The sequence below is a fragment of the Canis lupus genome, chromosome 11, assembly GCF_003254725.2.
Source record: "Canis lupus dingo isolate Sandy chromosome 11, ASM325472v2, whole genome shotgun sequence".
Lineage (NCBI taxonomy): Eukaryota > Metazoa > Chordata > Mammalia > Carnivora > Canidae > Canis > Canis lupus.
This window is the reverse complement of record NC_064253.1, coordinates 68,253,481-68,270,650: the sequence shown is the minus strand read 5'-3', so window position 1 is coordinate 68,270,650 and position 17,170 is coordinate 68,253,481. Positions and strand designations below refer to the sequence as shown.

General features: G+C 47.8%; 1 protein-coding gene across 3 annotated transcripts in view; it reads right to left on the bottom strand.

Annotated features, from left to right (window-relative positions):
• ATP6V1G1 (ATPase H+ transporting V1 subunit G1) overlaps positions 1-17,170 on the bottom strand; it is a 247,032-nt gene that overhangs the window by 6,188 nt on the left and 223,674 nt on the right. For all 3 annotated transcript variants that reach the window (XM_049116401.1, XM_049116402.1, XM_025432327.3), the window contains exon 2: positions 3,042-3,143. In XM_049116401.1, the coding sequence (XP_048972358.1) occupies positions 3,042-3,123 (82 nt within the window). In that variant the 5' untranslated portion in view covers positions 3,124-3,143. The remainder of the gene's footprint in view (positions 1-3,041; positions 3,144-17,170) is intronic.

The following is a 17,170-nucleotide window of genomic DNA, read 5'->3' as shown; positions in this document are numbered from 1 at the left end:
TTAAACCTTCTGTCTCCTAATGAAGAACAGGATTTTGGATGTATAATGACCCCATGACATCAACACCCCTTGATGTTTCTGGTACAACAATCAACAGATCTAAGCACCCAGAGACTATCTCTGCAAGTGTAGGTTTACTCCGGTATTATTTAGGGCCCACTGCCGTCCACGTGAGCCAAATTCCCATTTCCTCCACGTGCCATCCTCCTCATCGGCTACATTCAAAGCCGTATTTCAGAGCCGAAGATCTTTTCCAAACCAACAATCTACAAATAACGTTTATGGCTCAAACATTATGCTACCTCCACATAATTACACAATACCACTCTTTTTGTCACTCTCAATTCCCACAGCTCTCTGAATTAAGATAAAATCATGCTCTGCCCATCATACCTTCAAAGTTCAATTCTGATGGGCTTCTCTGAAAACCAAAACTAAATATTTGAAAAGGAAATCATATTTCTTTTAAACCTTATTTTTGAGGGAGCCAGCATTTTGTTTCTACTCCAATGAAATAAACTATAACCCAATTAAGTTTTATGGCCCAAAGCACTGATTTCATGAAAAACTGAAGTTTTGTCACATCGTGCACACACTTCCTCTTCCCAATTCCTAACTGGGCAAGTCAACCACAATTACTGATCAAGTAAGGCAATGATTCTTTTCAAATTACAGCTCTTGGGATCCCTGGGTGGCGCAGCTGTTTAGCGCCTGCCTTTGGCCCAGGGCGTGATCCTGGAGACCCAGGATCGAATCCCACACATCGGGCCCCTGGTGCATGGAGCCTGCTTCTCCCTCTGCCTAGGTCTCTGCCTCTCTCTCTCTCTCTATCATTAATAAATAAAAATTTAAAAAAAAAAAAGCTTAAAAAAAATTACAGCTCTTGTCAATACTTCTGTTCCTAATTACTACAAATTCTGAGATGTATTCTAGCCATAAACTTACTCCTTTAAAACAAACTCATTCAGTAAATATCAAAAAGCTATCTGAGACACACAAGATCCTGCACCAAGCTTGAAGAGATAAAGAGAAGCGTAAAATGTGACCCCTACCTTCAGGGCACTCAATTCTTCTTCCTATATTCCCAGTATTTGTTCCTGCCCCTCTCCTGAATCATCTCACATGCCTCCCCACAGACACAACTTCTGTTACTAAGGAGCCATCACAGGACACACTCTGAGAACTCATTCTGGAAATAGCTTATCAAGGGCGTGATGAGAAATATTCTGTGAAAAACACAGAACTTTCCAGTGACCAGAGCAAGAATAAAAGGCTTGTTCCCACCCCCAGCTCCCTCAAAGAAAACTCTTCCTCTGAAGCACAGAGCCTCACATGGCCCCTAATCCATAAAGTACAAGAGCCATGCTGGAAATCTACTTGGCTATGGGATAAAATCCTAAGTCTTGTAATGGGAGAAACACCAAGGAATTACTAACAGTAACAGATCTTGCTATGTTATCCTTGCAAGGGAAAAGAGGCCTCTAGGCTGCTTCCCAGGGCAGGGTCAAACCATTTCTCACGCCTCGCGTCACCCAACTGTATAACAGGGACACGAAGACCTACCTCACCAGGTGGGGAAACAAATACGTACCCTTAAATGACACACAGTCCCTGTAATCCAAGAGCTTGGTCTAGCGACTGAGCCACCTAAAGAAACAAAGGCACTGCACCGCGAAGACAGAAATAAGCTCTTAGGAAGGGCTCCTGGCCTAGCTGGAGCAGAGGACAAAGCAGGGAAGGCTTCCTGGAAGAACTGCTGCCTACATTCTGAGATCTGAAGGACTCATAAGTGTCAGAGAAAGAGTGGAAACTAAGAAGAAGCACCTCCAAGCAGAAAAAAGCTGTGCAAAGGCTTGCAGGTGAAATAAGGCTTCGGGGGGTGGTTCAGGATGCCTGGAGGAGAGAACCTGAGAGGGAGAAGGGAAGAAAGCTAGCTCCTGATCCAAAAACGCTGCCGCCCCCCCCCCCTTATCAAGGAACCTGGGCTTTATTTACTCTGCAGGCCCTCAACATTTGTTGAGTCTCCTTAAGGCCGTGGGGAAGTCCTATTCGCACCCCAGGGAGGGCTCGGACTCCAGCGAGGAGAACACACTTGGACTTGGGAGGCGGCAGCGGCCTTCTTCCCTCACCAGTCCCGGTTAGATCCACCTGCGAAGTTCCTGAGCAACCTTCCACTTCTCAACTCTAACCCTGTCTCACCTGCCACTACCCGGCCCACTCTCTGCTCCCTTCACCGGGACTCCGAATACCGTGATGATGGAAACGCTGGTGCACCGGGCAAGGCCTCTGGCACATAGTAACCACGGGGGGGGGGGGGATTAACAAATTAGGCTGGTACCTGAGCCTCAGAAAACCTAGTGTCCCGGCCTAAGATGCTAGGTGTCGGGATGGAGGGGGGGGTGGGGGAGCGAACAGCCATAAACACCTGGGCGACTGGCTAAACACCGCGAGGGAGAGAAGACGGCAAAGAGGGCGGTTTCTAGGCCCCGCCACCGCGAAGAGGACGGTTTCTAGGCCGAACAACAGCGAAGAGGGCGGTTTCTGGGCCCCGCAGCCGCGAAGAGGGCGGTTTCTGGGCCGAGCAACCGCGAAGAGGGCGGTTTCTAGGCCGAACAACAGCGCGGAGGGCGGTTTCTAGGCCCCGCAGGCGCGCGGGGGGGCGGTTTCTAGGCCCCGCAGGCGCGCGAGGGGGCGGTTTCTAGGCCCCGCAGGCGCGCGAGGGGGCGGTTTCTAGGCCCCGCAGGCGCGCGGGGGGCGGTTTCTAGGCCCCGCAGCCGCGCACAATGAGACCGCGGGCCCGAGCAGCGAGTGACGGGGGCGGGGCCGACGCGCTGCGCCGGAGCAGCCCCCTCCCGCGCGCCCAGGCCCGCCCAGGCCCCCGCAGGCCCCCCGCAGGCCCCGGGGACCGACGGCGCCGAGCCCCCTCCCCGCCCCCCCGCCCGCCTTCCGGGCCTCGTCCGCCGCCTCCGCCTCCCGCGGCCCGGCCGCGTCCCCTGCACCCCGCGCCCCGCCGGCTGCCCGTCCCACGCCCCAAAGCTCACGCTTGCGGGCCTCCGACACCTTCTCGGCGGCGCGCTTCTCGGCCTGCAGCAGCTGCTGGATGCCCTGCGACTGGCTGGCCATGGCGGCGGCGGCGGCGGCGGCGGACGCTCCGGGGCCCAGCGAAGCGGCCTAAGTCGGCTCGAGCGGCTCCCTCGGGTCAGCTGACCCAGCCGCTGGGGTCTGCGCCTGCGCGCTGCGCCGACGCCCCGCCCACCGTCACGTGACGTCCGCGGCGCCGCGTCAGCTGATTGCGCTCGGGCGCGGGGACTGGAGCGGGAAGGGGCGGGGCGGGGCCAGGAGCGCGGGGGGCGCGGCTGCGCCTGCGCAGGACCCGCCGGCGCCCTCCCCTCCCCCGCTCCGCAGGTGCCCGGGGCGCGGACCGCTCCCCTCTAGTGCCCCCGCGCCTCGCTCGCTCTCCCCGCGCTGCAGTTTTCCGTTGGCGCTTGCCGGGGGACGGACGTCAGGAAAATCTTCCCGGGCCCGGGGGCAGAGCGCGGCTCGGCGTGGGCGGCGGAGCCCGGGGGCCCCGGGGAGGATGCTCTCCCTTCTCTGCGCCGCTTTCCCGCTGCGGCCCGGGCCCCGGGGGGCTCCGAGGGCGGAGCAGGCGGCGGGGTCCCCGGTACCGCGCACGGCGGGTGCACACGCGCACGGAAGACAATCAAAATCGATAGGAAGGGATAGACTGATGAAGGAATGAAGGGGAAATGCAGAGCACGTTGGCCAGAGGGGCGCGGGGAGGTGTCCGAAGGCCTCCCCAGGCCTTCCCCAGGAAGCAGCTCTGGAGCCACGCTGCGCCCTCGGGTCCCCGATAACCAAGCTGAGTCCCCGCGAGGGTCTGCAACTTGCCCGTCACCCCCCCCCCCCCCCCCCGCTCTGTCGGATGGGGTACTGGAACCGAGCCAGGCTTGCAAAGCGGAGCATCTGATCCATGCGCTCTTGTGCAAGTGGGGAGCCTCTTGGGGGCTGGGGAAGGACCAGGTGGTCCCCCGGAGTCCGCCGAGCACCGGGAACAAAGGGATGCCAGAACTTTCCGACAGGAATATCTCTGTACTCAGAGAGGAGCTGGATTCATGACTCAGGACATGTTCGTTTGATTGAAGTCAGACCTGGGGTTGGGAAAAGAGCTAAAATCCAGAACACCTGTTCTTTTCTGATGAAGGGAGCAGTGCTTGACTGGTCTCTGGGACTGTTAAGTCCCGTCAACCAATTCCTGGGAAGATTTGTCATTTTTCAGTGTTCTAAGAAAGTGTGCTTCATCCAGTCAGTCCACAGAGGACAACACATACTTCTAAGAGTGGCAAGAGGATTAGGAGGTGATGGTAGCCGAAAAGTGGAAATAACCCACAGGCCTATCAGCTGATAAACAAAATGAGTAGATAAACAAAATGAGTTGATAGACAAAAAAATGTAGCACATGCGCACAGTGGAATATTGTTTGATCCTAAAGAGGAGTGAAGTGTGTGATCGATACAGGTGGCAACCTGGATGGACCTTGGTTAACCTTTTTTTTTTTTTAATTTTTATTTTATGATAGTCACAGAGAGAGAGAGAGAGGCAGAGACACAGGCAGAGGGAGAAGCAGGCTCCATGCACCGGGAGCCTGACATGGGATTCGATCCCGGGACTCCAGGATCGCGCCCTGGGCCAAAGGCAGGCGCCAAACCGCTGCACCACCCAGGGATCCCGACCTTGGTTAACCTTATGCTAAGTGAAAAGATGCAGGCACAAAAGGCCACACGTGCAGCTTCACTTACGTGAAATGTTCAGAACAGGCCAAGCCATGAAAACAAAAGTGGGTTAGTGGCTAGTCAGGAGAGGGAAGGAGGAGTGACGGCTAACTGGGCTTCTTTGTTGGGATCACGGAAATGTGACAGATAGTGGTGACAGTTGCACGTCTTGTGAATGAATATAGTTAAAATGCCAAACTGCCTGCTTTAAAAGGGTGGATGGGACGGTATGTGAGCTATGTCACAATAAAACTCCTACAAAGAGAGAGAGAGAGAGAGAGAGAGGAGGAGGAGGAGGAGGAGGAGGATGAGGAGGATGTGAAGCCCTTGCACTTGCACGGTTTCTAGTCTGTAATAAATGCCAGGAAATGGAAGCTGTTGTTTTTATCTGGCTAGAGGGTAATTGTTTGATTTACAAACCTGGTCCTCGGGACTTAACAAAAGCCTTCACACTAGGGTTCCTCTAACAAACAGCTTCCTGAAAGCATCAAAATATCTACACATTCCAGATTTTTTTTTCTCTTTTTTTTTTATTTTATTTATTTTGCTTGCAACGTTTCAAAATTTCACTGTATAGAGCAACACTGCACAATCCGCCCTCTGAAATGTTCAGACTGGTTGGTATTTTCTGGTTATCTGAGTGGGTGTTGGTTGTCAGAACTTGGGTCCTCTGGGGAGATGTCCCGAAATAACTAAGAAATGAGGGTGAAGCAACTGCCCTCCAAGGGAAGTCCTTGAAGTCCTTGAAGTCCTGAGCCTGCAGTCCAGAGCAAAGATTCACAAAGTTGTCTGAAGGTTACAGAGTGGATCCCAGACTTTGTACCCCTGATGAGTGAAAGTATTAGCACATCTAAGGAAAGACTGCCCATTCTGATGTGTGGCTGTTCAAACACAAGCCAGAAACAAGGTGAAGAGCCAATAATGACCTTCACAGGTCCCAGCTCAGCAACGACCAAGGGAGGTGGGGCCTCTCATTGCTTTGCCTGAGGAAACTAGACAGCTGGGTTCAAATCTGTCTGTCCTTTACTTGCTGGGTGACCTTGAGCAGACTACCTCACGTCTGTGAACCTCAGACTCCTCATATGTTCAAAATGGAGTTGATGGCAGTATCATAGGGTAATCGTGAAGGTTAAATTAGTTAATACATATAACTGGCTTTGAAAGTACTCACTACTAAGGACATAGGTATCTGAATCCCTGTGATAGTGGCTTCTCAAAAATAATCAGTGGGCCTTTTATCTATCAACCTAGCGAACTTAGTTAATGGAGGTTTGTCTAAGACAAAGTCACGGCTCTAGAGAGACTTTGCAGGGCCAGAGCTTACAGTTGAACAGGTTGTTCACTGCACAAGACAGTGAGACTAAAATCCAGCCGTTGCTCCACTACTCTACCCACAGGGAGCACCTTTCTCTAATTCATTCAGAGGCTCCATGTGACCAAATAGTAGTCCTGTAACAAAATCCAAAGTGGGGGCCTGACTTGCCCCATAGGAAACTCAAAAAGGAACTAAATGCCCCAGCCCCACCTAGGTTCCTGTTATGAGACGGCTTCCTGGCCTCTGCATATACATTTTCCACATCGGAATGCTGGTGATTAATAGTTAGCCCTTACTCTTCCTTGACTTATACTGAAAATAATTCTAAAAAGACGAAGATTACATTCTCAAATCTTACTGGTGTTAGAGAATATTTATACTCCAGTGAACCCAGTTATCTGCGTGTTGCCGTGACAGTGATGGGGTTCAGGACATGCCAACCCAAAATATGGCATCTTGACATATTGAATATTTTAAACTGAAAGAATTTGAGAATGAGCAAGTGCAGGAAGGACTCTTTGACCCTCCCTTGAAGCAGGTCATGAGACCCCATGTAAGAAATGCCTTCCCTATATCCCTATAAGGAAAGGAACATCCTTATCTCCAGGACATCAAGAGGCCTTAAAAGGAATCAGGACAAACAGGCCATGCTAAATTTCCTCCAGTTCCCTACTCTTGGCTCATAACCCCTTTTATCCTAACACATTTTCCACAACTTTGCACTCTTCATCCAACTCAGTAATAGAACACTCAGGTTTAAGCACTTCCTCTGGTCTTCATTTCCTTATGAAGGCTCCCATGCCACATAAAACATACCTTAAATTTGGATGCTTTTCTTTTGTAAATCTGTCTTTTATTATAAAGACCCAGCCAAAAATCTATGTTGGGCAGAAGAAAGAAATTTTTCCTCCCTTACAATAGCATTTACTTGCTATTTCCATCTCTTCACAGACACAGATCTAGGATCTGCCTGGGTAACATTTATTCCCGTGCTTTCCTGGGGCTGAGAAGCATGTCTGGAAAGTGGATCAAGGGACAAAGCATCGCAAATTATTCCTAGAAATTAATTACAAATGAGTCTGAACAAAGTCACAAGCAAAGAGATGTTAATAGGGATCATTCATTCATTTATTTTTTATTTTTTTTAATTTTTATTTATTTACAATAGTCACACACAGAGAGAGAGAGAGGCAGAGACACAGGCAGAGGGAGAAGCAGGCTCCTTGCAAGGAGCCCGATGCAGGACTCGATCCCAGGTCCCCGGGATCATGCCCTGAGCCGAAGGCAGACACTCAACCACTGAGCCACCAGGTGCCTGCAATGTGGCTAGTCTTCCTTGAAACGTGCCCTCAGTATAAAATATATAACAGATTTCAAAGACTTTGTACCACCAAAATGTAAAATATCTCATTATTTTTTATTGATTATAAGTAGGCTTGGTATTTTAGATAGACTGGGATAAATAAAATGTCTCCTTAAAATTAATTTCACCACCTCATACCCATTAGGATGGCTGTTATAAAAAATGAGCGTTAGCAAGGATGAGAAGAAATGAGAGCCTTTGTGGGGTGTTGGTGGGAATATAAAATGGTGCAGCTACTGTGGAAAGCAGTGTAGCAGCTTGTCAAAAAAAAAAAATGAAAAGTGAAATTATCAAATGATCCAGCAATTCTATTTCTGGATATATATATCCCACAGGAATCAAAGGCAGGGTCTTGAAGAAATATTTGTACATCCTCGTTTATCGCAGTCCTATTCATAATAGCCAAAATGTGGAAGCAACCCAAGGGGCCCTGAGCAGATAAACAAACCGTACAGTGGAATGTTATTGAGCCTTACAGAGGAAGGAAATGCTACTACCTGCTGCAGCAAGGATGAAGCTTGAGGACATGATTAAGTGAAATAAGTCCGTAAAAAAGACAAATGCTGTGTAGTTCCACTTATCTGAGGTCCTTAGTCAACCTCCTACAGACAGAAAGTAGATCGGTGGCTGCCAGAGGCCAGGGGAGGCGGGGACAGGGAGTTATTTGATGGGTAGAGAGCTTTGGTTTTGCAAAATGGAAACGTTCTGGAGATTGATAGCACTGCCGGGGGGTGGGGGGGGGGGCTCCCCGCTACTGAGCTGTATGCTTGAGAATGGCTAGGATGGTACGTTCTGTGTTACGTACATATCCCTACAATTAAAAATTTAAAAATTAAAAAAAAATTTGAATTCCATCTCGTGTTTTACCTTTTTTCAAAATTTGCCAATAGGAAAATTTAATATTACACATGCGGCTCACGTTGTGTTTCTACGGGTGCTGCCTGAGAGGAAAAGAATTTTGATCCCCGTGGATTTTCATTTTTAGGAAAAAGAGTAAATTAGCCATTCATTACAGTCGTTGCAGAACACTTGTTTACTCAAAATTTAATAGTGCTTCACATGTCGCGTTGTGAAACAATTTCTATTATAATGCTGATAACCCCAAATTTCAACAGATTACAGATTTATGTAACAGTCACTTGTCAAACACATAGCTGATCATCTTGAGGGGAAAATACATCAAAGACATATGTATGGTTAGGGAAGTTCTTACTATATATATATATATATATATCATGGAAGATACAGTTATTTATCACTTTTTACATATTCCAGAAGACATTCAAATGAAGAGAAGTCACTTCAAAGTGGTTGATAAACTTCTGGTGGTCGAGGCATCCCTGGGGGGTTTTAACTAAGGAACCTGATCCATACTGAAGAGGATTATGTAACCAGACAAGCTTGAAGTGTCTATACAGGGGTGGGGTTGAGGTCAGGAAGGATGGAGAGCCTTCGAGGCAGAGAACACAACTTGGACAACAGTTTTCAGGCAAAAGAGTGCATGGAACATTCTAGAAAGAGCAATGAAGGCTGGAATGCACAGGCGAAAGGTAGAAGCTCTGAGGTGAGGTCAGAGGGGCACCTGGGGGCTGGATCAGGTGGGATGTAGAGGCCTTGCTCAGGACTTGGATCTTTATCTCAAAAGCAATGGGAAGCCAGCAGAGGGGACAGGGAAGCTTTTGTCTTTGGAAAAGATTGTTCTTGCTGCATCTATGTGTACTATGTGCGAGTAGTTTTTGTTTTTTATTTATTTACTTATTTATTTTGAAGGTTTTGTTTCTAAGTAATCCCCACGCCCAACGTGAGGCTCACACAACCCTGACATCAAGAGTCACATGCTCCACACCCACTACACCAGCCGGGCGCCCCCGTTTTTATTTTTTAGATAAATGAGGCATGCTATGTAATTAAATGTAGTTTAAGTTTTGGTGTTTTGTGTGCGTGTGTGAAATCGACGATGTTAAACTTTCTCTGAATCCTGTGATCCTGGAAGACAGCAGCAGTTCAGAAATCTCCCTAACCTTTGTTTTCCAAAATCCACCCCGCCCCATCCTGTGTGTTCCTAGACATGACTTACCCAAAAGAACCACTCTTCCCCATATAATTTAGATAAGACTCCCTGTACACTGGTTGTCATGACTACCACAAACTTCCAGATGACTCCCTCATTTACCTGTGACAAAACCGAACACAGACGACCCTCCCACTTCCCATTCTCTGTCTCACCAGTGATTAAGATTAGAATTGTTTGTCCCCTCCAAAACCAGCCAGACATAAAGATAAACACTTCCTGTTCAGCTGGGTGAGACTTCCCCTGATTGCAAAACCATCCTAGCTCTTCGTCGCCCTTCCTATAACTTGTCGACTCCTCCCTCTAACTCTAAAGCCACCCTGCTAGGACACTTTGATCTTCACACCTGGATGGCTCTCTCTGCTGTGATGGCTCGAGCAAAATATCTTCTTAATTCCCCTGTGCATTTTGTCTCTGACAAGATCCTCCTGATAAACATTCATAAATCAGAACTTCTCTGTTTGGAAACTATGATCTTAGGTACCCGTATGTACACTGCAGCCAGGATGGATTTAATTCAGTTAAACACACCATTCGTTGAGCATCTCCCATGTGCAAAGCACTTTGCGAGGCGCTTGGTGGTGGGATGAATAAACCTGCCAGGAGCAATATACAATTACCTTGTAAGTAAATTGTCATCACCAGACACAAGATGAAAACTGAAGATGGGATTGGTGTTTAGAACCAAATCAGGATTTGGAAACTGGCACCAGTGGAATTTAGAACTCCTGGCTCCAGGGGAGGACACTGAGGGATATAGAAGAGGATGCTCTTATATGGCCCCAGTTGGTGAGTGCATGAGACACATGCTTGAGCTGTGTGTTGCACACCTGGCTGGGTGGGACAGCCCTGGACCCTCACATCCTCCTGGATCTCTAGGACAATGACAGTGGCAGAAACAGTGCAGCTCCGTGACACCTGTCATTAGCACAAACTTAAAGGTAGCCTAAAGGATACCAGCCTCATCTCCCTGAAGCAGAGGGGGCTGGAAACTGAGTTCAGCCATATGGCCAAGAATTCAGCCAATCATGCCTATGTGATGAAAGCCCAATAAAAACTTTGGATACTTAAGTTTGGATGAACTTCCCTGGTTGGCAATACACTGAGTGTTGCCTGTAAAGGAGGTAACACCATCCACGAGTCTACCTGGAGAAGACAACAAGAACTGCATTTGGACCCCTTCCAGACCTGTGTACCTTTATTTTGGCTGGTTCTGATTTTTTGCTGTAATAAAACTCTAATCTTAAGTTTTAAAAAAAGTGACCAGGGCAGCCCTGGTGACGCAGCGGTTTGGCGCCGCCTGCAGCCTGGGGTGTGATCCTGGAGACCGGGGATCGAGTCCCACGTTGGGCTCCCTGCGTGGAGCCTGCTTCTCCCTCTGTCTGTGTCTCTGCCTCTCTCTGTGTGTGTCTATGAATAAATAAATAAAATCTTTTAAAAAATTGTCATCACCACAATTTTCATTAAGCCCTTAGGACAACCTTTTGAACATGATATCCTCAAGGGGCGCCTGGGTGGCTCAGTCAGTTAAGCACCTGCCTTCGGCTCAAGTCATGATCTCAGGATCTGGGGATCAAGCTTCAAATACCCACCATTTGCTTCGACGTGGATGGAACTGGAGGGTATTATGCTGAGTAAAGTAAGTCAATCGGAAAAGGACAAACGTTATATGGTCTCATTCATTTGGAGAATATAAAAATTAGTGAAAGGGAATAAAGGGAAAGGAGAGAAAATGAGTGAAAATATCAGTGAGGGTGACAAAACATGAGAGACACCCAACTCTGGGAAATGAACAAGGGGTACTAGAAGGGGAAGTGGGTGGGGGGTTGGGGTGACTGGGTGATGGGCAATGAGGGGGGCACTTAGCAGGATGAGCACTGTTACGCTATATGTTGTCAAATTGAACCCCAATAACAAATTTTAAAACTTAAAAAATAAAAATATTAAAAAAAAAAAAAAGCTTCGTGTCAGGCTCCCTACTCAGTGGGGAATCTGCTTCTCCCTCTGACTATCCCCCTGCTCCTGCTCTCGCTCTCTCTCTCTGTCTCTCAAATAAATAAAATCTTTTTTTAAAAAAAAAGGAAAATGATATCCTCAGATAGGCATTATTATCTCAAATAGGCATTATTCTGTTTTCTTAGGGTTGGTTTTCTCTTCTGTGAAATAAAACTAATAAGCTGTCCTACAGGAATGTTGCAGGGCTGGGGTTGAGCGGTCAAGGAGATAATGCATGAAATGTTATCCTGTTTTTATGGACTATGTTGGAAGACAGTTTAGTCTTCTGGAAGGAGAGGTCATTGTCTACAGAAGAACCTAGATCACCTTCAATGCCTGCCACGCTCGCAGCTCACTTAGGAGCCAAGTGGCCAGAGGCAAATCCTCGCACACAGGCCATCATGCTTTTGCTCATGTAACCCTGCAACCCTGGTGTAGCAGATGCTGTCGTTGCCCCCGCCAGCTACCTGCGAACTTCTAGCGGCCTCTTGCCCACTTCCAGGGTTCTGTATCTGCACCTCTCAGCCTGAAGCCTTTTATTTTCTACAAATGAAGAGGGTAGTTCTTCCCAGGTACAGAGTCAGCTGAAAGTGGCCAGGAACTGACATCCCTGGGGGAGCAGCCCTGACCCAGTGACGCTGGGGAGTTGATGAATTAATACCTCTATTCCCTTGACCTTTGAGTGGAATAATTCGGAGGCAGATGTTTTGCGTCGGGTTTTCCGTAGGGAATTAACTCCAGCCTCCCACTGCAGTAGCTAGCTCGATAATATACCTCCCCTTCCTTGGGCCATTTTTATACTCCCTTACCAGTCCGCCCTGCACCTTCCCAGTGAAATCTTGTGCTCAATTCCCTGCTTCAGAGGACCCACACTCACCATCGGTTTCAACTGATTAGACAAAGATTCAGCCTTGATCTAAGACAGCCACCCCCACCCTTGGCCCAGAGCTCCATTCTGTACAGGGTTATGATTAAGCAAGGCCACCTGATTCTTTTTCCCAAGGAGCAGAGAAGAAACTAAAGGAGGAAAAAGGAGACAGCAGCAGATGAGCTGGATCCTGGGAATTGGTGGCCCGTGGCATCCTGAAGGAGGCCAATGACAGCTTTGCCATCCTGAGGGATGCACTTTCCTGGGTATGTGCATGTCTCTCTGCAGTTTTTTTGTTTTTGTTTTTGTTTTGTTTTGTTTTGTTTTAGGATTTTATTTGTTTATTCATGAGAGACACAGAGAAAGAGGCAGAGACACAGAGGGAGAAGCAGGCTCCATGCGGGGAGCCCGATGCAAGACTCAATTCCAGGACCCTGGGATCACAACCTGAGCCGAAGGCAGACGCTCAACCACTGAGCCACCCGGGTGCCCTCTCTGTGCAGCTTTATGCCAACTTCCATCACCCGAGTCAAAGCATGGTGATCCTCACAGTTCCAAGAAGTCCGATTCCCATAGATGTCAGGGTCGGACAGTCTCAAGTTCAGATCCGTTCTGTGTGGTCTTCAGCAAATTGCCTAGACCCTCTGAGCCTCAGTTACCTTAGTTCTAAATGGGACAATACTAACCTCCTTGCAGGTTTTGTAAGGGTTAGCTAAACGGATGCTAAGCAAGCTGGTACAGTAGTTTATTGTCAGTAAACATAGCATCGCCCCTTACCTGAGATCTTCTACAGGTACTGGCATCTACAAATAGTTCCTGTCTCCCGGTCACCATGGAGACCCCAGACAAGCTCATAAATTTCCTTTAATGAAGCTGAGATATTTTCACTTTTCCCTGCTGTGCTTGTCTGTGTCCTGGATAGATTAAAAACTCCCAGAGGAGTCACATTTTAAGAGTATGCAGTCTGGCCATTTATAATCCGCATCATCTACTGTGATATGGGCAAAAACAGTCAAATAGGAAAAATAGAAAAGGCTTGATTTAGTCTTCCCTGAGCACAGAGCCACCTCTATATCTTAGATGGTTCAGGGAACATCGAGAGGGCAGGAATGAGAACAGTTGTTGGGTGGTTTTAGAAGGAAAAGCAGCCTTTGGCCAGTTGGTGTGATTCAAGAGACCCCCAAGCTGGCTGCCGGCCTTGATGCCTTTCACTCCACCCTCCTTCCCTTCAGGTTTATAATTCATTTCAGTTCCTCTTGAGTTCCGGATCGTAGCAGGTCCTGAGCGAAGCGGGAGGGTCTCAGCTGTGAAACTGGCCTCGGACCTGACCCAAGGAGCTCACCGTCCACAGCGTCATTTTCCTTCTTCATAAGATGAAGGCATTGGACCAAGTGATCTTTAAATCCCTTCTCACCTTGAAATTCTGTGATTTTTATGGCTATGACTATGAGGTCGATTCTAGGAGGAAGTCTTGTGAAAAGAGGCTTTACCTGAAGATAAAGATAAGGCTGGGAGATAATGGAAATATCATGGGTTTTTCAAAGAATCTAAAATATTACCAGAATCTTTCCCTAAGTTTAAAAGACCATCACATAACTAGGACCCCAGCATATGAATAAGCTGCATCCACTGCTGAGCTTTGGAATATGTCGGGGCCAGACATCCGTAGTCGGTTCAGATTTAACATTTGTTTTGAAATGTGAATTTGTCCCAATGCCACGGACAATTCGGAGAATAATTTGAGCATAATACAAATGTTTATTTCATCCCCAAGGAGCGCTAGGTGAAAGCAGAGCTCTGCAAACTCCTGAACCAACTTTGTGGTAACAAATAAAACCCAAAATCCGGACCAAGACAAGGAGACACTTTATTTGAAAGGTTTTTGCAAGGGAGGTGGAGAGACAATCGCGTTAGGGAGGACACTCCCGCTGTGAGACCTGCAAGGTTTTCAAAGATTAAGGAAACGGATCTTTTCTTTTTTGGAGAGAAGTAATCGAGGCCCGAAGGAACCAAGCTTGGAGAGAAGGATGGAAGGCAGGCATGATCAAACAGAGTAGCTCAGAGGACGTCAGCCAACCCTCAGGAGGACCCTAAGGAGGGGCTGTATGCTGGCTCAGGTTGAGGGTGGGCCAACCAAGCTCAGGGACCTGGGGAAAGGAGAGAAAGCTTAACCAAAGGTTGGTTAACAAGCACTGTGTTCCAACAGATCACTGAGACAAAACAACTCAGCTAATCACTTAAAAGGTGAAAAAAGGGAATTTGGAGTGTCTGTGTCTGGCCTTACCATAGGTTACCAAGGGGTCATCTGTGAGCCTTATCTAAATCACATGGGAAGTATGGTTCTCTGCAGGAAGCTATTTCTGGAACACGGAAAGGAGAAGGAGTTCTCTAGACTTCCCTGTTTTCCAGGATCATAGGACTCCAGTTAAGTTTCACATTGTCAGTAGGATTACACAAAACACACATACATACACCTCAAACGTCATCAGCTGCCTGAGTTCTTCCCCCCAATCTGAGGTTACAGCTCTGTCTCAGATAACCAGCACCCCCCCTCCCACCACCACACCACCATAACCCACAAGCTGTAGCCTTTCCCCACTTGTATAAGCAAGTTTCCGGTCTTTCTCAAGGTAAGGGGCCATGTGTACTGCGGTGTTTATGTATTTCTAAACCATTTAATACGTGCAAGATTGTGACATCATTTTTATTAGGTGCCTTCTTTTCTTTCTTTCTTTCTTTCTTTCTTTCTTTCTTTCTTTCTTTCTTTCTCTCTCTTTTTTTTTTTTTGTGTGTGTGTGTGTGTGTCACTGAAAAAGTTTTTGAATGTTGTGCCCTAAACCCATTTCCCCCATCAGCCCTGTGGTTTATAATTGCAGTTTTTCATAGCACGATGATTTTCAGGAGCTCACGTCATATCATAGCAAAACTGACTGTATTGACTATGGGTCCAAGGAGCTTCCTAGGACAGCAAGCACCCCAGAGCAATGCTCTTAAGTGAATGAAGCACATTCGAGGGGACGCGGGTCTCCCACGTTCTCTGTGGCACAACACTCCACAAGGCCATAAAGGTTTCATGTCTCAAGATAGTTGGGTCGGGTGGGGGCTGAGATCCAGGGCTTGCTCTGCCTGCTGACCCCATGGCTCTGCTCAGAGGGAGTTCCTGAACCCACATGTGAAAAAGCAGGAGGAGAATTTTAATTGCATTTGGAATTGGAGTGAGTTAATTAAATGAACAAGATCGTATCTTAAACACCAAAATGAGACCCTACTAATAACCTAATGAAGCGCTTCGAAACCTCATAGAGTTAATTCCTTTTCTTCTCAAACTGTTCCTAAAAACATGATGTTTATTAATCGCTCATGGCTCAAGGCATGGGTCAGCTCCAACTGCCCCAGGCCCCATCCAGGTTGCACCTGGATCCAGGGTCCCTGCACTTTCAGAGTCCAGTGTGCCATGAATGGCTTTGACCTAAAAAGAAGGCAAAATTGAGAATCTCACCACAGTGAAATCATGGGACCATGACTCAATGGGAAAGGAAGAGAGGGGGAGGGAGGGAGAGGTATGCAATAGTTGAAACACCTATTCAAAGAAATAAAGCTGTCTCTGTATTAAGGTAACCACACATCCCAGTGTACCCAGGATAGTCCTGGTTAACGTGATCCCTTTTATTCCCAAAAGGGTTCCACTCACCCTATTTATTTTCCAAAGAATTGAGACTCCCTAATAAATATTTGGTGAAACTGTGGTGCAATGAGAAATACGTGTGGTCTTTGTCCCTGGTGTCTGACATAGACATCCTAAACCCCTTGCAATTTCCTGAGTGATTAGGAGCATCTTCTTCTTCTTCTTCTTTTTCTTTTTTTTGCATCTTTTATTATGCGCAATGACCCCTTTTCAACCATACCTGAGTTTATGCTAATAAGATGATTCTTTGGTGGGCCCCTAGAGAGCTTCCGGAGGGAGACTGGTCCCCAGAGAAACCAACCCTGTGATTATAGGGTTGCAACTTTCAGCCTGGGAACCCACCCGTTGGAACCCTCCCTCTGAGAAAGGAAGAGGGTCTGTCTATTACGTTCAAACATCAATAACCAATGATTAACCATCATGCCTACAAGGTGGAACTTCCACCAAAACTCCAAAACCCTGAGATTTGGGAGCTTCTGGGTTAGTAAACATATCTAAGTGCCAGGAGGGTGACACACCCCATCTCCTTGGGGACAGAGGCCCCTGCACACTGGATCCTTCAGAACTTCACTCATCTACCTCTTCATCTGGCTGTTTCTTTGTGTCCTTTATGATAAACAGTAATAATAGTAAATATAGCAGTTTCCTGAGTTCTGTGAGTTATTCTTAGCAAATTAGCAACCCTGAAGGGGGAGAGTCCGTAAGAGAGAGCCCCTGAATCCGTAGCCAAGCCAGACAAAAGTGGGGGTAGCCTGGGGCCCCCGGACTTTAGCCTGGTTCAGTCTCATGGGCCCGAACACCGAAACCAATGGAGTCTCTAGCTTGGGGTGGTTTATGTCAGGATGAGATTGAAATGTTGGACACCCTGTTGCTGTCAGAGAATGAGAGACAGCCATTTCAAGTGTTCATTCTAGGTCCCCTAGAAGACCTAAAGTCCCAGACAAATGGTTTGGGACAGACCTGAGTGGCAGACACCAAACCGAAAATCGTCCTTCCCCCTCCTCCACAAGAGCAGCAGTGATCCTGGGCCACCCGCCGCCCCCCCCATACACATCAGGGCTGCCATGTTGCACACTTCCTTGGGCGCCATTCACTGTGTTTCAC